Below are 22,073 nucleotides of genomic sequence, written 5' to 3' on the forward strand. Positions count from 1 at the left end.
CTTCCTTCCTTGAAGTACCTCTTGATTTCTTCAAGAGATCTTCTTGCTTCTTTCTATCCCTCTTGGCGGCCTGTTCGCCCTCTTCATCTCTTGATCTTCTTGCTTAATCTTCAACATGCCCATCACTCATCTCCCACTCGATCACCTACTCTCATCGACCGCCCCTGAAGACTTCACCGCTCGAAGGCAGTTATCCGACGTATCTACTGCTATAGCCAAAGCTAGACGGGTGGTGGTGGTCAGTGGAGCAGGGATAAGCTGCAGTAGTGGTATACCTGTGAGTATTGTCATGACGGAATTCAAAATAGACAAAGAAGGAAGATTGCATTCATCCCTAATCATTCTAGATCGTCTTTTACTAATACACTTTCTTATGATACTTATAGGACTTCCGATCTGCCGACGGACTATATTCATTAGTAAAATCCCGATACCCCGACTCCTTTTTTAGCGGTAAAGAGCTCTTCTCTTCAGGTCTTTTCCTAAACCCTCAGACAACTTCGATATTCTACACATTCATTGCGGAACTCTCTGCAGAATGTATGAAAGCTCAACCAACCAAAACCCACCATTTCATCAAGAAATTAGAACAGAAAGGTAAACTCCTTCGATCCTATACTCAAAATATAGATGGTCTAGAACGTAGATTAGGATTGGAATCTGGAGGTAGAGGACAAGGATTCAAAAAGAGGGAAACGAGAAATATAGAATTACATGGTGATCTCGAACGAGTCAGATGTGTATTGTGTATGAAGGATTTTGATAGGACTTTGGAGTGGCTTGAGATGTTTAGAGAGGGCGAGGCACCGGATTGTCCGTCTTGTTTGGAGCGATGTGAGTGTTCGCTCTCCGCATGTTTGCTTCAATGATGGGGATTAGGACTATCAGGATGAACCAGAGAAACCCGTTTTCCGGGATTGGGTTCATGCTCATTGCTAGGACAAATGATGTCGCTTCACGCGTATATGTGACAGACCGCTAATTGCTTTGATTCTTTCCAGCACAATCGCGTATAAATCGTTCAGCCCGAGCTACATCTGTAGGGACCCTCCGCCCCTCCATAGTCCTCTATGACGAGCCACATCCTCTCGGAGACGATATCGGTTCAGTGACTACATATGACCTATCGCGTCAACCTGATTTACTCCTCATCATGGGTACTTCACTGAAAGTACATGGGCTGAAAAGATTAGTGAAAGAATTTGCTAGATCAGTCCATGCTCAGAATTCATCTACTACAGATAGCAAGAACAAAAAGAAAGGGATAGTGGTATTTGTCAATGCGACTCCACCGGCTGCAAAGGAATGGGAAGGGGTGATTGATTATCATATTCAGGGAGAGACTGATAAATGGGTTGAAAGGGTTGAGGAAGAGTGGAAGAAGGTTAAACCTTCTGACTGGCAGACACAAACTCGTTTGGATGGCGAAATGGTTGTCACGGCTAAACCTAGGGCTATCAAAGGGAAAGGTAAACCCAAGGCGAAGCGTGAGTTATTGCTCTTCTCTAGTAGTCAGAACAGAACCTCGTTCTCGTCAGAAGTCTAAAAATTATTGGAAGAATGTCTTGCTGACGTATTGATATCATCTTGTATAGCTCTCGCCACCAGCGACAAACCAAACCAGCCCATCCAACTCCCTACACCTCGACCAACGGCTTCTCCACGTTCACCTGCCAAACATCAGCATCAAAATCAACCTTCTTCATCACCCATCCCATCAAAGTCGCAATCAAAATCGACTTCTCGTTCTACGCATTTAGATTTCGAGTCTGATTCCGAATTAAGCGATGTACCACCTACACCGCCCACACCGTTTTCACCCAGTAAAAGAAGATCCAATGCGTTTGATAGTCCGAGTAAGAAGACTAAATCGTTTGATAAGGATATTCCAATCACGGGTGTGAGTGCTACACCGGGTAAAGGTAATTTGTTCGCTTTCAATAAGAACAATACTACTGCAGTAACTATCGATGAGAAGGAAAAGGAGAATGAGGATGATTGGATAGACGAATGGGAGGTATTCAACGATTCGTCGAATAAATCCAATTCTACGTCCAAATTGGATCTTTTGGCCTTGGGTGGTCAGAATCATAGAAGTAGAACCAAGAATAAGATTTTGGGAGAAGTGGAAGAGAACATATTTAGCTCAAATTCTGGGGGGAATCAACCGCTGCATACTGCGAAGGCTAGAATTCGAAGTACGAGGATGACCAAAGCTGTTCCGGTAGGTAGTCCGAGAGTAAGAAGGACGAGGAAGGTAGCTATCAAAGCTTGATCAGAGATGAGTATGGACTTTTGTTCTGTGGAAAGGTATCGATTGTGTCTTATACATGTATACCCTTTGGAATCATTGTGTTTTCGTATATTCTTTGGATTGTTGTGTCTTTATACCCATTTCACCATTTTACGGGGTGACAAGGATTTATTCTCCTTCTTTCCTTCTTATAGATATATACCCTATCTAGTTTTTCAAAGTATAATACCATAAGATGGTAGCAGTCTCATGATGATCATGTATAACAGTTACCTGTCAATCATTTATGGTGTGATTCCCATGAACTGCCACATTGATCTGATCTGGTCTAATTACGCTGTACGTGTGTAGTATCTTACCATGTAAGAGTGTGTGTCATGATCTGAATCGGAATCGCGTGTAGCAATTGTAACAGTAAGTGCCTAACCGTAACCTTACTAACTCAGTCATACTACATCATTACTTTGCATCTTCATCTTCATCTTCATCATATCCATACTGACAGCACACAGAGGCTGGTATACAGCCCACATCCCACAGCCCACTGCCCAAAGCCCACTGCCCTCAGGATCAACATCAAAGGAGCAACTAGTCCTGGGCACAAAAGCTTGAAACAGGTCGTCCGGCACATCCGCACACAGTCATCTGGCTTCCTTCCGCTTGGTCACCTACATCATACTTCATACAGCGTCACAATACAGGATAATTCACCTCGTAAACTCCCTTGGTCCTCATTCATCTCCACTGTATCTCAAGTATCTTGCAGGCGACTATCGTACCATCAATTCACCTACCGAGTAAGAGTAGTATCTGACTATCATGTCAGTGTTACAAACTACCAGTGAGTCAGCATTTACCTATCCTCATCCTCCTTTGTCGAAGCAGATTCGTTTGCCATTGAATCGGACTTGGATATCGTCATTCATCCTTCTATTCTTCTTTCGCACAATGACGAGGATCTATACTGCATCCTACTATACTCCATCATCGACCTCCATCCCCAAGGCTCATGACTTACGACTGAACTCTGATATTTCTACTCATACCTGAAAACAGTCATGCAGCCTCATGTTCCCAACGTCTCTTCACCTACCCTAGCAACTCCCAAGCCCTCCTCGCTCAACCTCAAACCATCAATCCCTCTTTCCTACCCTCAGCAGAAAGAAAATGGTATTTCAGATGAAGAAGTCAAGGGGGTTGAAAATGGGCATGATGAGGATTTAACAGCGAACGACATCGATGGGTAAGTGTACTAGTACTTTCTGTCTTCGCACCAGACTGCTGTCTCACTGAGATCGATACCGGAGCTTCGTTAACTTACATTGTCATACTATATACATTCATAGCCGTATGACACCCACCGCGGACAGTCACAGTAATCCAAGTCTCGCTTCCTCGTCTTCGTCGAACATCGCTTCTCCAAATCCAACTACCATCTCCCTCCTCAGTTCATCTACCAACCCTCCTCCTCCATCATCTCAATCTACTACCAATAGCAACGGCGTGGCGGAAGTAGGTCTAGGTTCAATACAATGTGAAGATCAGTTGAAATCGGCATTACAATCCAAAGATCGGATGTTCCTCTTAGTCTTGTCTAAAGAGATAGAAAGTTTCATTATCAAATTGTCCTCTGGACAGATATCCCAACAGCAACAGCAACAGCTACAGACGGAGAGTCAGATACCTATGATTCAGTTGAATGCTAGTACGACGATTGGTGTGACTCCCACGAGCAAGTTTCAGAGGATGTTGGTGTATAAGACAGCTGAATGGTATGGGATGAAAGCTATACCTGGTCAGGATGGGGGGATGATCGTCGGTCTGTTGGGAGAACTCAATGAGAAAAGGTGAGTTATTGATCATGATCATTGATACAGGCTGTTCTCCTCTACTTTCCTTCACGCTATGTTGAAGAAAAAGCAGGATCTCCCCAGCCTTTCTGTCCAATTCTCTATCGTCCACTCATTCAATCTCAATATCGACACACGTATACTGATATGCTGTCTTTGAATTATAGCACCACACTGAAATTATCCGAACTTGTTCCCCCAGCACCGTCCTCAAGCTCACCAACGCAGAAATTCCGCATCATGCAGCGCGCTCCTACACGAACTGGCGAGGCATCTGGCAGCTCATCCCCTGCAGAAGGATCAAGCTCGTCAAGTGGAACAAAGTGGAAAACATTGGAAGAGAGAGAAGCTGCATATGCCGCTGCTAGAGAGAAGATCTACGGTAAATCGCTAGAAGCGGATTCGAACGAAATCACGAGCGAGGCCATCGAAACTCTCCAGAACGAAGAGCCTCCCACTGCTCAAGAGGACGAAGAGATTGACCCTGTGCCTAGGCAACTGTATCAGCAGTTCGATGTGGTGTATCCATCGCTTTACCATCCACCAAAAGCTGAACCCACTGCCCCTCCCCCGATCAATAATAATACGACAGCAAACCAGTATCAGTCACAATCCACCAACATATACGGTTACCAGTCGAGCTATATCTCTTATCCCCAGCAGATTGATGCCAATGGTTACCCGATGATGCCTCAAGCTTATTCATCAGCTCAGACTATACCATCTCAACAGCCTCAGCAGAATTACGGGATGATACCTCAGACATATATGGATCCGAATCAGAATGGATATATGATGCCTCAGCAGAACGGGTATCCTGTACCCGTCGGATGGCAGCCAGTCCCACCTCAGCAAAATACCGCTTACCCTAATCCAATGATGCCCACTCAACAAACATATGGGATGGTCCCACAGCAACAGAACGGAATGAACGTACCACAAGGATGGCAGTATACTCCAACGCAGATGATGTCAAATCCTCAACAACAGCAGCAACAACAGAATGTGCCAATGATCTCACAAGGTGTCCCGTACCCCACATCGTATGGATATTCACCTCAGACTGCTCAACCACAACCACCAATACCACAATACAGACAAGGGAGCTATCCACCCCTCGTTCAACCTACTCCCATGCGACCACCTATGCAACCTCACAGTTCTGCGTCGAGCAGCATTTCATCAAGATCATATCAAGATGGCTCGAGACCGCATTCCCGGGGCTCAACGACAAGTACACGATCTGCTGCAAGTAGCGTCAGACTAGGGGCAATGTACCCTGCGAGTCAAGGTCCGGGGTATAGGCAAAGGGGAATGAAAGGTCAGGGAATGAATGGGTTGACAAGTCTAGGGCTGGGTAATGGTAATGTCAGTGGTGTGGAGAATAAGAGAAATAGAGGTCACAGTCCTGTAAGTGTAGTTTTTGTCCATCGTCATATCTCATTTCGCTTGCTTATACCGGATCTTACATTCAGTCATCCACAACAACCACTTCATCACGATCATCACGTCGGACAAGTTCCATCCAACTCGCCCCACCTACTTCGTCTCAACATCAATTACCACAACGACCCGATTGGGCAGCCAACAACGTCCCGTACCATCCTTCGCCTCTACCTGATCCTATCACTCCCAATGCAGCTGAATTCCCACCGCTGTTAAGGCAGGATCAAGGTACGAACGCCGAGCCTATGCAAGTCGAACGTGCCAAGATAAAACCTCCTGTGGGGACTGGACTAAGTGGTGGCTCCGTATGGAATGGTATGATGGTGAAGAATATACATCAGCATGAACAACAGCAACAACCATCCCAGGCTAGAATGACGATCATACCTCCGCCTTCTTCTACACGCATACGTACGCCTGGTCCTGTACATCCACATCATGCAGACGGGGCAGGAATAGGGACAGGGGGAGATCCAGATTTTCCCAGACGACTACCCACTAAAAGTCAACCTGTATTATACGACCCATCTTTACCTCGCCAAACGCATACTCAACATTCAAGACCTTCGTCGGTAAACACCAATAAATCAAACACAAATACAAACACGATGTCAGCTGAAGAGATCATAGAAGCTAAACTCGCACAGATCAGTATCAATAATGGTGTACCGATTGGAAGCGCTCCAACTACCTCTGCGACTTCGTCAAGAGGAGGTGACGGGAAGAGTTATGCAAAAGTCGTTAGAAGGGATTGATCGGTTGAAAGAATATAAGGATGATAATGATGATTGTTGATCGTGATTGGTTGACTCTGGGTCATCTGGGATATTGATTATTGGATATTTGGGATCCGGTTTTCTGGAATATGGGTATTGGATATTGGGTATTGGGTATTCAGGTGTATTTCAGGATGATCCTGTGGAAGGGTTGTATTCATCTTTACTATATTGGTTCTCGAGATGATGTGTATAACTCCTCTTTATAATTATAAACAATTAACGGAGAGACATGAGACGAGTGAGATACAAATGGACCAAATGGAGAGACTGAGGTGGGGAAAGAAGGATGACCAGCACATTACGAATCCACTTGACTTTGATACATTATACATTATCCTCATGACAAATTCCATATGCATATGATCTATATAATAATACACATCTAAATCAGTCCTGACTTACATGCATTTACATATTCATTAAATCCTTCCGATCTTCTCTTATAATCTCATCATCGTCCACCTCATTCCCTACTTTTTTTCAATATTCTTTCTAATCTCCAGACCAAACTCTTCACTATTCAAATCTTCCAAATACATCTCTAAATTCTTCCTCTATCGCTTCTTTCGTCCCCTTAATAACACCGTGGGGAGTACACCCAGTGACTCTACCAATATTTGGGGCCATTACGAATTTGGATGAATTCGTATCCTACTTTATGGATTTGAGAGAGTGAGGATGAGAATCCATACTTGGTCGACATCACCTGGCCAGAATACTTTGAATCCAAGTATTGACATATCATATCATCTCTAGCCGTATGGAAGTACCTATGGAAATTTGCTAATCGATAACTCACGCATTGGTGTTCTAGTTTTCAAACCTTCCATCGTACTATTACTGAGTGTGAAACCAGGTGGGGCTGCTCTGGTGAGATCACCTTGCTGTTTTTGTAATAACAGCCCCTTCTGAATGTAATATCTTGGCAAAGGGTATCAAAGTACTTCAGATCGGTCCACAATTACCTAAGCCTTCAAACTATGAAACTGAGGTCGTTCAAGGTAAACTGAAAGAGTTCCTTGATAAGACATTACAAGAGAAGGGTGAGAATAGCGTCATTTACATCAAATCAGTTCGCATACAGCCAAGCTCAATATCCGTATGATAAGATGGATAACCCTACTATCTTCAACTCGTTCGTGCTATTTTTCCTCGGTAGTTTGAGCTGATGATGTTATTGATGTCGATGTCAGTTTCGGTACATTACTCTTCTCAGCCAACCGTTGAACAGCTCTCAATCCTACTCGACGTTCTCATCTCCTTAGACAAGCCGTTCATCTTGGCTTTAGGCCTATCTTCGGAGGAGATTCAGCTGATGGCGAAAAAAAAAAAAAGATCGATGATTCCGATGGTAAGGGAATGTGGTTGAGTTGGGCACCACAATATCCCATTTTGATACATAAAAACTACGGGTTGGTTCTTGTCCCATGGCGGAGCTAATTCAACTATGGTTGGAAGCTATGAGAACTGGAATACCGTTATGTATTTAATTATTTCATCCACATTTTCAGTCACCTTCCACGCTTGTGATTCGGAGCTGATATGAGTGTTATTAGTATTCTGGCCAGCGGATGCCGACCAAGTATGGATCGCCAATCAATTTCCAAGAATTCACAAAGCAGGATATGAATTCTTACAAATTCGAAATGGTCCCAATATCGGTCGAACCACTTATACAGGTATCAAAGTACCCGGTACAGAACAAGCTATCAGAGATGAGTTTACAGAAGTGTTTACTAATCTTGATGATGAATTTGGGAAAGAGTTGAGAGAGGGAATAAGGGTTTTAGGAGAGAGGATGGAAAATGACCCGTTCACTGAGCAGGATTGGGAAGCTTTTGTTGAGCTTTGATTGTGTACCCTCGGGTTACAAGATACCGTTCTGTATTTACCAATGACAAGATTTGGAGTCCGTAGCTATGTGCATAACGAGTAGAGAGAAAGATAGGATGACTATAATTGATTGGAATGAATGATACTTTACTGCGGACGATGGCCGAGTACAGACCTAGATTCGACGCGTTGGATGAACTTCCGCATCGTCGTCATGCCAGACTGTAGTTTGCTTTTCTACCCATGTATGACTCTTCAGATTGATTGGATAGACCTCCCGATAAGTCACAATGGAAGAGGATAGATACCAGTCGCTAAGCAAGGTGAGTTAGCCTCTCCACGAGTGAGCAAAGCTGATTGAAAATGTTCTCGTAGGGCGTTTTTGTCATCCCATTTCAACCTGAACCTGGTTTGTAATTCCTTGACTCTGTCTGTACCGCTCCGTTCCCAAGCTGATATTGGCCGTGACATGTCTAGATGACAATGAAGCAGGACCATCTAGACCCCATGTTAGACCGCTGAAGAAGCTATATGCTTCCGCACTGGAGCATTACGAAAGAGCTTATTCTGTACGTCCTCTTCCATTGGACATATCAGTAGCACAAGGCTCACCAATGGAATGAGTTTGATCTTTATAGGAATACAACGATGAGAGGACATCAGAACAGCTAGACGATATCTCAGATTGGATAGAAAGGTGTTCTGTTGAACCACTTTTGAAAATGAAGAACCCTATATACAGGTTGGAAGTTGGTTTGTTACAGAGTGAGCTCGTGACCGCTTTTGAACAAAAATGATTGAAGCTGATAGCTATATAGATACATCACCATCCATACCTTCTCTATTACATACCATCGGCACTAGTACCTGTACATTACATGGAAGGGATGTGAGTGATTTGAATGCGGGATTGAAAGCTATAGCAATAGGATTTATGGGGGAGACTGTGAGTTAGTTCGTGCTATTCTACCTTGCACCCCTACTGATACGCTGTGTATTTGTGGGTCAGAACGCACCAGCTAAGAAAACTGGAAGGACAGGTATAGAAGAGGTAGAACGATGGTACAAGGCCAGAAAAAACAGTGCGTCAATTCGTCTCTTTTTGGCATCGTAGGTAGGACGACTGATCAAGTCATATAGAACCCCAGTTTTTATTACATATTCAAGAGGCTCAATTGATATCTTCATTGGTACTAGGCGAACTAATGTACATATTCTCGTAAGTTCTCTCTATCTGTGCGATCTTACTCTGTCTACGCTTTCAATCAGTGAAGCTTATGACTATGTCTTACTCAGAATACACCCTTCTCTACCGATTCGACTTCTCCTCTCTGTTCCATCCATCACCCACTTTTTATCCACCTGGACACCCTTAGAACCTAGCTCGATAGCGATATCCATTCTCTCTTCATCGGGTGGTAAGAAGAGGGATAACGGTGTGGAGGCTATATTGAGGGTGAGAAGCTTATATCCAATATGACTGGTCCCTGATACGGGGGACAATATTTGATCCAATCTGATATACAATGACAATGTAGGCGAGCGATACTGCTCCATTGAAGATATCATATGAATTAGCAGATGAGATACGTTCAGAGGAAGCCAAGTCTGGAGGAGGACCTATGTTGGTCCTGAAAGCCATCAAAGTGAGTCTTCCGTAACCTGATTTGCAAAGTGCAGAACTTATATTGATACGTATCTTGAAAAGTGGCTGCTACTACATCATTCAGTCGATTCACCTCTTTCGCAATTGGCATCCACATCCGATCCCGAGCAGTTAAAGAGAGTTCAGGCTTTGGTGAATGCTGTTATGCGAAGGCCTAAAGATCCCAGTATACCAGGCAGAGATTTGTTTGAGATCACCATCAACAACGATCTATCATCTGTAAGCTTTGCATATTTTTCTTTGATTTGATGTACGTTCGTAGCTGATATGCATGCTGCAGGTATTGAATCCAGCGCCGAGAACGTCCATTCTTCATGCTTTATCAGATTGCAGCGATTATGTGACACCTGCTATAGTATCAGAAGAGAGGGAACGATCGTCATCCCCATCACCTATGAAGAACACCTTGAAAAAGCGCAAACCCTCATCTGAGGAAGGCGCTAGGTCAAGTAAGCGTAAACGGGCAGATACGGTTGAGGATGACGATGAACCGGCTGAAAAGGGTAAAGGCGAGGAACTCAAGGAATTACAGATGCTTTATGAATTATGGAGGAGTGCTGGTAAATCGGTGAATCTGTGGGATTGGTTAGAAGGGTTCAGTGGAGTCATGAGTGAACGACCGCAAGTACAGCAGGAGAAGGATGACGCAGAGGATGATGGGGAAAGGAAAAAAGAAGGTGAGGAAGGTGATGGTGGAGTCGGACTGCATGACGAAGAGAACGAAGCTCGTCTGCATGCCATCTTCATCAGGTTTGTAGAGGAGGCTAGGATGATTGGATTGATTAGGGCGAGAGGGAAGGGTAGGAAGGCTGATGAGGTGGTTAAAGGTATTGGGTTTGTATAGACTTGTATGATTGTATATATATATGCTGGAATTCCAAGTATGTCGGCCAATCAATCGATACTCTTGATGCATCCTAGGCAACAAACTCAGTGCAGTACTCCATCTCGGCATCTACTGTCCATCTACTGTGCATATCATATATAGATAGATGATAGACGGCCATATATTTTGGGTGGTGGTGGTTAGTCACCTCCACTTGACATGTCCACCTAAAACCAACTCACTTTCCTTTTCATCTCTTTTCTTTCCTTTTCTTTTCTCTCCCTGCCTCTCGTCTATATCTATGATACATTGCAGATTCAAAATCCACTAAAGGTCTATCCCAACATGTCGGCTGATCAGCCAGGAACAGCTTTGGCTGCAAGTGTCACCACGGATAAGCTGTTGAGTGAGATCGAAGTCGGCACAGCAGCAGAGGTGAGCCAGCGATTCTATCTGCAGTCTTCCTCGTCTTGCCTTTGTCTCCATGCAGCTACCGCCCAAAAAGCCCTAAGCTCTTATGTGTGGTGTGGAGCATAATTGCCTAATGGAAATCTCAGATAATGGGCTTACGAACTGCCGCATGATTTTTGATATAGCTAGCAATGTTGATTCGATATAATAGCAAGTTTTCTCCCACCGACTGTTTCGTCGGTCAACTAATAATGTCACTTTGTCCAACCTAGCATGTCCCTTCGGACCGACTTTTGTCGAATCGCTAGATCAACTGATACTGGAAGGGAGGAGTCATCCAGGTAAATCGACTTTGATGAGAGGAGATCTGGTCGAATTGGTAGGATCAAGTGGAACAGGTGAGTTCATCAATTCACTATTAAAACATGACGATGCAATTTGCAGTTGGTATTTCATGCCTTACACTAAGTATCAAAGTATCTTAACTAAGTATACAGATGGAATGACTGATGTCGATTCATACATCTTCCCGTATAGGCAAGACTGCCTTCCTGAGTCATCTGATCTTCACGACCCTCCTTCCACAGTCTCTTCCCGATTTCCTATCTACCCCTCTTGGAGGAAGGGGTCTCAACGTCACCTTGATCCAGCCAATGACCCATCGATCGATCATCCCACTTATCAGACAATCCTTGCGAAATCACATACTCAATATATCACCTACCACGCCAATGCAAATGGTCGATAAAGTCATCAAAGAGAGTTTATCGCGTCTGACGGTGTATAGACCTAAACCAAGATGGAAAGATTACGCCCTATGTCTGAAGAAGGTACTAGATAATGCTACTGATTCCCCAAGAGGTATTTCATCTTCGTCGCTAGAAGGGGATGGGGATAGAGGGGGTTTAGATTTGTTGGTAGTCGACGGGATGGGTGATCCGCATTATCCTACTAAGTGGATAGAGGAGCAGAAAGGTAATAATAGATACTATGATGCAGGATATAAAGATAGGATATTGGGTATGGAGGATATAGGGTTGAAGCAGGTAATGGAATGTATAGGTAGGATAAGGAAAGAGGTTGGAGCGGTGGTTGTGATGGGTACTCAGGGGTTAAGAGTGAGTTGGGCTATTTATATGGATTATTCTGATGAATTATATCGATTCAAAATTCAACTTGATTCCAATTCCAATCCAAATTTCCGACTCAACATTTAGAGGTTTTGCCTCATTCCTGATTGCTCCGATAGAGGAACATTTAGTTGAACTTGCTGACCACCCATCGAATGACCAGGTATCAAAGGAATCTTCATCTCTCTTCCACACCCATCTCCCACCTCCTTACCCTTCCCCGTTCGCCCCTTCCAGCCTCGATATCAAACCCAATATCAAATTATCCGATCTAAATCCCACTTACTGGCCTGTCAATATCCAAATCACATTCACAGGTCAATTGAAAGCTTTGCAATTCCCTATGGAGACTACCCTGGTTGAAGTACTTCAGTCAAGATATCAACAGCGAATAAAAGATAACGATGAAGATCAGACGATGGTATACGAGGGTATAGTAAAGATGACTCAGACTAATACAGGTAATGTCAGTACGATATCAGGTGGGAAGTTTAGGTTTGGGATCAATAATCACGGGTTGTTGGTGCAGATCTGAGGTATGTAGCACTATTGCATTGCTTTTCGGTGTATAACCTTTCGACAGGCCAGATCTGTATTTTATGTAATTCGCATTCTTGTATATATATAAATTGCCATGTATGTAAATGCATACGATATGATCAATCCTTTTTGACTCCAACTTCCTCAACAGCCTTCTTAACAGCCTCGACGGCCTTGCCGTGGATCTCTTTCCCGGCAGCTACGATTCCCTCGTTATTCTTCAACGTTCTTCCTACACCGAAATTCAACGGTTGACCATGCATGTCGGTACATATCCCTCCTGATTCATGGATCAATAAAGACCCAGAGGCGTGATCCCATATCTTCTCGGCGTACTCTTTACCACCAGCGTATTTAGTCGGGATTCGGAGGCTAAGCGTGAGTGAGTATATAGGTCAGCATCAGTTCTCGTATTGACCATCGTGATCATTTTGTTGTTGAGATGGGTGAGGACACGACAATAACTGATTGATTTCAAGAAGGATGAAATATATTTGATGACTGTCATGACAGAAGGAGATCGCCTCATAGGAGATGAGCAAACTCACTATACACCACCTTCACCTCTACCCAAACAAGCATATTTAGCCTGACTATCCATCCTCAAACTTGGTCTTTTCACTTCTAACAATTCACCAATACGAGCTTGGATGGAATGTGCCGAATGTCCAGATTCGACGGACTCGAGGAATGTCAGTGGGTTGGAGGCTGGTGGAGTGGGAGGGAGGGAGAGTTTGGTGTAGGTTGGGGAAGTGAGTGGACGCTGTAGTCATTAAAATCATAATGATATCAATATGCGATTTGAGGGTACATCATAAATAGTCAATGAAGCATAATGGACAATAGAGATCATCAGCGTTCTGCCCTTTTGATGTGTGAAGTGAAGATGACCACTCACAGAATAACTTCCCTCTCCTCTGACAGCAACCATCAAAACGCCCTTTCCATTAGGAATGATCTCTTCACCGATCTTAGCTGGTTCTGGACCGAGATTCGGACATCCGATAACTCCCATTTCCACTTGACCGTCGACGATGAGCGCGAGACAGACAGCGTATTGTTGATGTCGGATGAAACCTGATGTACCGTCGACTACGAGAAAGCATGGGTTTGATATTAGCTCTGGTCTTACCATCCCTTCCTTGAGGTCAATTTTGTACGATGCATATGCATGAACAATTTTGATACTTGCCTGGGTCCTAAAAATTCTTGGCATGTCAGCTGAGGTAATTGCATTTACATGCCTATTTAGACAACTCACGATGGTCCAGAATCTACCTTTGTTTCCACCTTCTGCTGAACCAGCATCTATCGCTTTGAGCACTCTAAGGTTATCAAAGCAGTGTAAGCTTCACATACAGTATCTCCTCTTAATCTTGACTTCGCTGTCCTATCGCCAATCCACTTAGGCATTCCTTCTAATCATCCCTCCAATCTAATCATCTTCTCCTCAAACGCAGTTTGCACCCTACCTTCTATCCTCCGGACATTCCGATATGAAACATCACTCACTCATCTTCGGTAAACGTCTTATCTTTACCCCACCCTTCCTCTCGTTCGAATCCCTCACTGACGAGTTTGACCACTTTCTCTCTCAATCCATCGTTTACTCTAAGTTCGGAAGTATCTTCTTCACCTATGATGGGATCTTGGGGAAAATGCGAGAGGAGGTGTAGGGAGATGAGAGATTGGGCAGAGAGGTCCGCGACTATGTCCATAACATCGGAATATCAGTACACGCGTGACGAGCATACCTCTTGCTATACATGTCCCGTAATCCATGGTATCGGCGGGATGAGCTTACCTGTGACGGGTGATTTATCTTTTTTGATCAATGTATCTTGGTTCACCAAAGTATCCTGTACATTCTTCGTCCTACATACGATTCTTAGTTCTAGCACTATACTGGGTAATGTCTGATGGTATAGACTTACAAGTAACAGGCCCTCAAGACCGACAATATAGCTACTTCGGTTTCCTTCTGTAACTTTGTGAATGGTAAGTTGAAAAATGACATTTTGCGAAAGGCTATCCGATTTGTGGCCAAGAAAGGGTTTGTTCTGAGGTGTCCGGTTGATCTAGTCGTGAATGATCTCAGTAATGTTGACATGTAATTGCTGCAGACTTAAAGAGAGATGTCAAGAAGAAATATGAGGAGTAACGATTGGATTATAATTATTATTATCTGGAATTCAACGTTGGCACGTCACTACTTTTTTATTCCCGATAATCGATCGAAACCACGTGGCAAACCCAACTGATAGCGTGCCTGAATGGCAACACCAGTACGAGTACGCTCAAACGCTGACGAAGAACAAAGAGATCAAGAATCATGAAGATATCATGATACTTCTACAACACAGTGCATACTCCCTACTCGTATTCAGATAAGCTCGACCAAAGATGCAAGAACTAGTCTGGCCTCCCCCGCCCGCCGCCTCCTCCTCGTCTCAACCTGCCAACACATCGTTACCCCTCCCCCACCCCGAAGCGTACGAAGGTGAACCTAGGGAATATGCAAGAGCGTTGATGCAGAGGAAAGATGATATCGAGAAGGAAATCGTGAGTATGCACCTATGTTACCATTATTTGCTGGAACCATAGCTGATCACGAAGTATTCATTGTCCTTAGGAAGCTTTGAAAGACGTCTTGAATTCTGTCAGTTGAACAATTAACTCCTATCCGAAACTCGTGGCTGATTCTATTATATAGCATGGTGTGACCCAACAGACTCAGTTGATAGATAATGAGGGGTATCCGAGGGGTGATATAGACATTGTGAGTGTCACCATGACATCAGTTTGGGGTACGCTTGTATTCCTCATGATTGTATGTCATTTGACAAATTTGATTCTGGACGGCTAACGTCTGATGGTCTTCCATAGTACGCCATTCGTCATGCGCGATCCTCTCTCGTCAGATTACAGAACGACCGACAAACAGTCTCGGACCTACTGGCTACAGCATTACAAGATGCTTTCTCTAGACCGACACCATCTACAACATCAAATAATATACCTATACCCAATGGTACCGGTCACGGACCACAATCACAAAGCACTTCGAATCAAGTGAATGGTAATGGAGTTGCTAGCCAATGGCCAGAAAAACCAATAGCTAGAGTGAACAGTGTCGCCCCTCAGAGTCCTGCCTCACAAGCTGTACGTGAACTCTAAATTGGTATAGACAGGACGATAAGGCTGACTGAGTAACTTGATAGGGACTACAACCTGATGATTTGATATACGATTTTGCAGGTGTTACGCATACTTTCCAAGGTGGGATACAAGCCATTGGAGCTGCGGTGTCGAGATCGGAAGGTGTAAGTAGACCATCCATTCTCTTCCGAGTGGCTATATGAGATATTTAGCTGATAGTCAATCAATATTGATATAGGTCTCTCTGAAACTCTTGGTCCTTCGAGGAGATCAGAGGGTCACGTTACATCTTATACCGAGGAATGGATGGGGTGGTAGGGGTTCGTTAGGATGTCATATCTTGCCTGTATAATGAGGGGAAGGAAATCATGTAATTATGCGTTGAGATCTCATGATCTTGCACCTGAGTACTAGGGGTGGTGATGGATGTATGAGATCATGGAGATCGCATGTATAGTATCAAGTATGCATCTCACATACAAATTTCCATCTATGACACAACCAGTCGGTATATCTCTACCATGTACCTTCCTCTTCCTGTTTTCTGAGCTACACTCCGTACCTCGAATTATACCAACTTCTTCTCTCCCTCTTTCTCAACGGGAACTACAACCTCCGCAACAGGTTTCTGTTCAACCACGTACCCAACCGTCTCATAACTTGTTTTCCTCTCTTTGAGCTGTTCTAATGATTTTTGAACCTGGTTATGTGAAATTACATTTGATATTTGTAAACCCGACTTATTTTCCAACGTATTCAAAGATTTCTCTGACCACTCTTTCAAATCTTCGGTAGCGTCCCTGAACCTGTTCAACGTCATTTGCGTGTGGGCAATACCGGTATTAACAAATTTATCATGTCGAGCTGCAAACTCTGGGAAGTTCTTGTCTTCTAGATCAGATAGGTATTTTCGAATGTTGTGGGACGTCTTAGGCAAGAAATAGGGTGCGGCTGCCAATGTGAATACTGGAGGGGCGAGGAAACGGATAGGTAAAGAGCGAGTTCGAGTGAGGACACTTCCTGATAAACCGGAGATGAGGACGTAAATTAATCCTGGGTTGAGGGATTCGTCGGCTGGAAGGATCGATTTGACTTCTTCTGTGAGACCGAAGGCGCGAATGATATGTTAGCATTTAGCATCTATATGTGAGAATCAATGTTCAGTGGTATCGCGTAGAAATCCATCGTCTTCGGCAATATAGCTTCCACAGTGAATATCAACCGTATCTCCTTGCACTGCAATGAAGTGAAGACCACATCCGTCTACCTCCAAGCTCATGATTGAGGTACGCAGTGTGTTATCTTCTCCTCCATTCCCATTACACCTTTCTCACACGATCATGTTGATTGCAAGAGAACTCACTCTCTACCCTCCTCTCGAATCCTATCCAACTGCCCACTCCAGATTGTAAATAACCTCTAACATCAGTCAAGACGCCCGTGACTGCTTCTCGACTTTGAGCAATGTACGGTACGAGTGGGTTTGGCTTTTCGATCAGTGTGATGGTAGGGTTAGACTCGGGAGTGGGGTAGATAGGGAGCTACATAAAGGTCAGCCGAGCAATATGCGAAGGGGAGACAAAGGTAGCAACATATAGTCAAATTCAATCGACTTACCTTATCCCCCGAGATGTTCCTCCCTGGTCGGACTGATCCTTCTGCTGCGGCCATTTTGGTGGGTTAGGTTGATGATTGTTATGAATACTGAGGCAGATCAGATTGATATCCAACCGTCATCGCTCATTGCTCATATTGCTTTGCTCACTACTACTGCTCACATCACGAAGCTCAGTGGGAACCACGTTGACGGAAATATCCTAATGTGGCACCCATCTGATAGTGTGGCCACCACGTGATCTCCCGTCTCAGGGTTTAAAGCAAGGTGATGTTTGAGCCTAAAAGCAACAAGAGAGAATCGACCAAACGCGTGGAGCAAATGGAGAGTGCAACATGGGTAGTGGACAGGCTGTATATGTATGGACGTGCTTACCAGGTACAGATGGATGCATATTGATCTATGCATGTCTGTGCAGTGAGTGTTAGTGTCCATACAACGGTTAAAGTGATCTACCATCAATCGATCACCATCAATCGGTTGATCCAACAAACATCCTTTGAAGGGCTGAATGGTGACAAACCTATTTTTGGATCCGTTCTCACAATCTATCAGTACTGTACCACCAACAAGGATCATCTTCATAATTTGATACTAAGTCTTTTTTTGCAAGATACATGTTCATCCTTCAATAACTAAGAAGAAGTGAGATTGAAAAGTATAAGATACAAAATATAGGATAATAGGAGGATACACCCGCCAAGTCAGGTTTAATATACTTCTTATACTCGGCGCGTCAACTTTATTTATCCCATATCCCATATCTTAATTTCATTATTTAGAATAGAAAACCCTTCGCGCTGCGCTCCCCTTGTTATCACGAGTAACTTACTGGAATCTCCAACAATCCAATCAACAACGAATCATCGGAAACTACGTTATAGAGTACTGTACTCGTAGATAGATGTCACATTCCAGCCGCTCACCACGACTCGGTACATCCTCTTCACCTAAACTATCCGGACGTCGCTTATCATCATCCAATCTCAATACTCCCTCTGCACCTGCTTCTAGAGAACCCTCTCCATCAAGGAGACAATCAGCTTTCGACCTCGGTCTGCCCGTAGCTACAAATTCAAACTCTCAAAATCAGAATTCAAGTTCGAGCGAGACGATAGGAAGAGGATTTACGTTATTGAAAAATTCAATTAGGATGTCGACCAAACGTGGAAATAGATATGTACTTGGTGCGGCTTTGGTTCTGTCGATATTTGGATTTTGGCATATATCGCAGACTTCACATGGAGTTGGAAGTACGAGTTCTCAAGCTGGCGGAGGGAGTGCGTGGAATGGGTTGGGGTTGTGGCCTTCTGGTGCTCAGTGGGGTACGGGACCAATGGTGAGTCTATACAATCATTCAGCTGGCTTTTCACGAAGAAAAGGTGGCATGTAGGTGAGAAGTTAGCCATGATGTGTAGATGTAGTGGTTGAAGAAGCATGATAATCTTCATGACATAAGAGTTTCTGAACAACTAGACGACGAGGGTCTTAACATTGGATGAAAGATGAGGGCGTGCTTCGAGGTCAATTCTCGGCAATTAGATAAATATATAAACCTTCCAAAGGGGATATTCAAGCAGTTCATTCAAGAGTAAAGGATGAATATGATGCTGATGCTGATTCGTCCTGCTTTGTTCGTTCTCTACGATTGTAGCACTCGGGCAACGTCGATTCTAGCTCGTTCGTAAATTTGGATTCTGGGAATATGCCAGAGACGGAATTTGTCAGAGGTGTAGCTGGATTTAGTGAGTTGAACTTAATCGATTCCATTTTCACTTTCTCTCGCTTGACCAAAAAGCTGTCCGACAGTATAATATACTTCATCTATAATCTTATGTGGCGGCCATCCGAGCTAATGAAATTCCGTCATGTTTCATAGGCTACTTCAAAAACCTATATCTAGCGAATGGTACTTTCCTAGCTATAACATCCGATCCATCCCATATACCAGAAGTATCACATATAATGTCTGCTCATCCAACGGACGATAACAAATATCCTCCGGCAGGTACGGATCGATGGAGGGTCTTAGAGCTGGGGAAAGACGATTTGTCGGCTCTGGGTGGAGTGGCTGTTAGGAAGGATGGTGTCTCTGTGAGTCAACATTCACATATCAAAAGGATGGCGATGATAGGATATGGGAATATGACGAGTATCATGATCAATCAATATGAAGAAAAGGGAACGAAATGAAATGCTAATTATACATACTTCGATACTTTGCTACCTAGATGTTCTTCAACGATGAAAAAGGATTGAAATCCGTCTCTTTCCTAAAGCATTATTTCCATTGTAAGTTTTACCTACCTTATCATCGAGTAACTCTCTGTAACTCCACTCACTCGCTGACATCATGTCTGTGTATGATCTGTTAGTCATCGGAGAAGTCTTCTTGGGCGCTTGGAGAGTATTGACCACAGCTGGAGAGATGGAATTACCTAGGAGGTTAATGTACAGGACTTCACCGGATGATTGGGTGAGCTGCCATTGTCTGAGCCCATGCCTCTCAGTGAAACGAATGTACTGACTTCGTGGGTTCCATTTCAATCGCAGCGTGATCGAGCAGGTACGTTAACCTGGCTCAATCGCCCACTAATGATGATACGGACGACAAGCTAATTGAATGATCGCCTCGACAGCCCTTACACCATGGTTCCAGCAATCTGTCATGCCCAACACAGCCATAGAGGAATCGCCCATCTGGGAAGATAGAGCTAAATCAGGGATGACATTTATTTTCGATAAGATCACTATAACTGATGTGAGTGATTTCATCCGTAATTCGGCATCTTTATCATCTGTGCAAGTTGTGAATGCTGATTGACTATGCGAATCTCGCAATTCTGCCAATCTAATCCTTTGATATGATGTTTTCTTGTCACATTCCACTACTTTCAAACCTATCTCCATATCATCGACTTGTAGAGATGGGCAGCTCATCAGAAAGGTATCGATCCCTGGCGATTCAACAAGATGACTGCCGACCTGCTGTATCTTGATTCGCCCTTCAACTGGATGGACCCACTCCGTCTATCGATGAAACGACTCGTTCAAACCAAAGGCACTTGCTCGGTCTACAGGAAGAACAAGAACGTCCCTATTGTGCTGTACATTAACAGACAGTTGACCGGTAGGCGGTTGATTGCTGAAGATGCGGAGGTGTTGGAAAGGGAGATGGAGAATTTAGATAAAGAAGGTGTGATCGAATGGGTTAATGCGCAGATGGAGACGCTAAGTCGAGTTGATCAGGTAAGTCAACTCGGAAATTTTCTTTCGCCTTGAAAGGATGGAAGGTGCTGATTGTTATGATATTTTGGTTATAGTTCTGCTTGGCATTGAAAGCTGATGTAAGTGCTCACAATTCAATTTATTGTAACTGTCGAAAGATGGTGTTAAAGGCTGGCATGTATTGTCGAACCTGATACAGGTCATTATGGGAGTACATGGAAATGGATTATCACACGCTTTGTGGATGAAACCAGGAAGTGCCGTTTTAGAGGTGAGCATTAGACCAATACGAAGACTGTATCCCATTCTGATATCTTGTCATCGCACACTATCAGTTCATGTTCCCAGGTGGATTCGCAAGAGTGAGTCTATATCCTATAAACCTTGGATTGATCGGCTTTCTTTACTTTTCACTGAACTGATCATCATCCATCTTCGATTGATATAGGATTACGCCACAGTCGCTGAACTGATGCGACACGATTACTACGCTATCCACAACGATACGGTCTTCACGAAAGATAAATGGTTGAAAGAAGATGGATGGGGTGTAGGAGCTATACAAGGTTTCCACAGTACTTCGATTCCGGTGAGTCTGAGTCTGAGTCTGCTTTCGGGCTGTATTGCAGAAATATATATATCGTTGTACTAACACGAATGAATGATCGTTTCATTCAGCTCAACGGGAAATGGATAGCAAGTCTGATAAGGAAGATAGCACAGGATAAAAAAGGGATGGTCGAACCTTAGTTCGTCTAGTTCGGTAGATTGTCAAGATCAATATCAAGATTTACTGGAGAAGACTATATATGCTCTTTAGGGTAATGTACACAAAGAAGGAAGGATACGAAATAGAAAGGAAGAAGGAAAAGAGACATCAATCATAAATCATATATCATATATCATATAGAAAAAAGGGTTGACCTGTCTTTTCTCGTACTCGTATTTAAATGTCTCCAATCTCCTTTTGTTTGATTCAACAATATCATTTGGGTTTTTTTACTATCTTATTTTCCTTCTTTTGCTTTTTCGTTTACTCTCGACAATAGAATGAAAGCATATAGTGTCTGATGTAGTCAGATATTCATACTTGAATCTCAATGGTGTAGGTCAAAGTTTACATTCCATCTTCTATTGTATATGCGGATCAACGACATACTGTATGATGTGAAACCTGATGTTGATTCTGCCATCTTGTTGTGCATGTACAAATGCACAACGCATTGAAGATGTGACATTGTGAATTTCAATATTTTTCTGCATCACGAGAAATCATCAAATCGATCTTTTTTACTCTACTCCCCTCTTCCTACTTTATTAGCATTCCGTTTATTAT

The 22,073-nt window shown here is 43.6% G+C and overlaps 9 protein-coding genes across 9 annotated transcripts; 7 read left to right on the forward strand and 2 right to left on the reverse strand.

Annotated features, from left to right (window-relative positions):
* Positions 1-115: 115 nt before the first annotated feature.
* On the forward strand, positions 116-2,275 carry V865_001104 (uncharacterized protein; the record flags this gene model as incomplete). Its single annotated transcript, XM_066224929.1, has 4 exons — positions 116-277; positions 387-834; positions 1,002-1,487; positions 1,596-2,275. 4 exons carry the CDS (start codon positions 116-118, stop codon positions 2,273-2,275), a joined length of 1,776 nt encoding a protein of 591 aa, XP_066081026.1.
* Positions 2,276-3,312: 1,037 nt separating this feature from the next.
* V865_001105 (uncharacterized protein) lies at positions 3,313-6,305 on the forward strand (the record flags this gene model as incomplete). Its single annotated transcript, XM_066224930.1, has 4 exons — positions 3,313-3,497; positions 3,601-4,101; positions 4,272-5,514; positions 5,580-6,305. 4 exons carry the CDS (start codon positions 3,313-3,315, stop codon positions 6,303-6,305), a joined length of 2,655 nt encoding a protein of 884 aa, XP_066081027.1.
* Positions 6,306-7,756: 1,451 nt separating this feature from the next.
* On the forward strand, positions 7,757-8,181 carry V865_001106 (uncharacterized protein; the record flags this gene model as incomplete). The annotated part of the gene is made up of 2 exons (XM_066224931.1): positions 7,757-7,811; positions 7,886-8,181. The coding sequence occupies 2 exons, from the start codon at positions 7,757-7,759 to the stop codon at positions 8,179-8,181; spliced, it is 351 nt and encodes a 116-aa protein (XP_066081028.1).
* Positions 8,182-8,452: 271 nt separating this feature from the next.
* On the forward strand, positions 8,453-10,672 carry V865_001107 (uncharacterized protein; the record flags this gene model as incomplete). The annotated part of the gene is made up of 11 exons (XM_066224932.1): positions 8,453-8,485; positions 8,538-8,571; positions 8,640-8,731; positions 8,801-8,927; positions 8,981-9,108; positions 9,172-9,244; positions 9,303-9,381; positions 9,459-9,618; positions 9,701-9,808; positions 9,871-10,047; positions 10,109-10,672. 11 exons carry the CDS (start codon positions 8,453-8,455, stop codon positions 10,670-10,672), a joined length of 1,575 nt encoding a protein of 524 aa, XP_066081029.1.
* Positions 10,673-10,999: 327 nt separating this feature from the next.
* On the forward strand, positions 11,000-12,730 carry V865_001108 (uncharacterized protein; the record flags this gene model as incomplete). The annotated part of the gene is made up of 4 exons (XM_066224933.1): positions 11,000-11,089; positions 11,277-11,463; positions 11,603-12,183; positions 12,359-12,730. The coding sequence occupies 4 exons, from the start codon at positions 11,000-11,002 to the stop codon at positions 12,728-12,730; spliced, it is 1,230 nt and encodes a 409-aa protein (XP_066081030.1).
* A 124-nt stretch (positions 12,731-12,854) lies between these two features.
* V865_001109 (3'(2'),5'-bisphosphate nucleotidase) lies at positions 12,855-14,752 on the reverse strand (the record flags this gene model as incomplete). Its single annotated transcript, XM_066224934.1, has 7 exons — positions 12,855-13,107; positions 13,284-13,498; positions 13,634-13,827; positions 13,993-14,060; positions 14,248-14,443; positions 14,540-14,610; positions 14,670-14,752. 7 exons carry the CDS (start codon positions 14,750-14,752, stop codon positions 12,855-12,857), a joined length of 1,080 nt encoding a protein of 359 aa, XP_066081031.1.
* A 386-nt stretch (positions 14,753-15,138) lies between these two features.
* V865_001110 (uncharacterized protein) lies at positions 15,139-16,246 on the forward strand (the record flags this gene model as incomplete). The annotated part of the gene is made up of 6 exons (XM_066224935.1): positions 15,139-15,297; positions 15,368-15,394; positions 15,449-15,514; positions 15,622-15,897; positions 15,957-16,058; positions 16,133-16,246. The coding sequence occupies 6 exons, from the start codon at positions 15,139-15,141 to the stop codon at positions 16,244-16,246; spliced, it is 744 nt and encodes a 247-aa protein (XP_066081032.1).
* Positions 16,247-16,462: 216 nt separating this feature from the next.
* On the reverse strand, positions 16,463-17,565 carry V865_001111 (uncharacterized protein; the record flags this gene model as incomplete). Its single annotated transcript, XM_066224936.1, has 3 exons — positions 16,463-16,992; positions 17,258-17,435; positions 17,512-17,565. The coding sequence occupies 3 exons, from the start codon at positions 17,563-17,565 to the stop codon at positions 16,463-16,465; spliced, it is 762 nt and encodes a 253-aa protein (XP_066081033.1).
* Positions 17,566-18,413: 848 nt separating this feature from the next.
* V865_001112 (uncharacterized protein) lies at positions 18,414-21,487 on the forward strand (the record flags this gene model as incomplete). Its single annotated transcript, XM_066224937.1, has 13 exons — positions 18,414-18,848; positions 19,164-19,254; positions 19,389-19,603; positions 19,741-19,801; positions 19,885-19,985; positions 20,063-20,075; positions 20,149-20,270; positions 20,435-20,758; positions 20,833-20,856; positions 20,937-21,008; positions 21,073-21,099; positions 21,186-21,326; positions 21,416-21,487. The coding sequence occupies 13 exons, from the start codon at positions 18,414-18,416 to the stop codon at positions 21,485-21,487; spliced, it is 1,698 nt and encodes a 565-aa protein (XP_066081034.1).
* Between the last annotated feature and the right edge of the window lie 586 nt (positions 21,488-22,073).

Source organism: Kwoniella europaea, chromosome 1 (assembly GCF_036810445.1).
Source record: "Kwoniella europaea PYCC6329 chromosome 1, complete sequence".
Classification (NCBI taxonomy): Eukaryota; Fungi; Basidiomycota; class Tremellomycetes; order Tremellales; family Cryptococcaceae; genus Kwoniella; species Kwoniella europaea.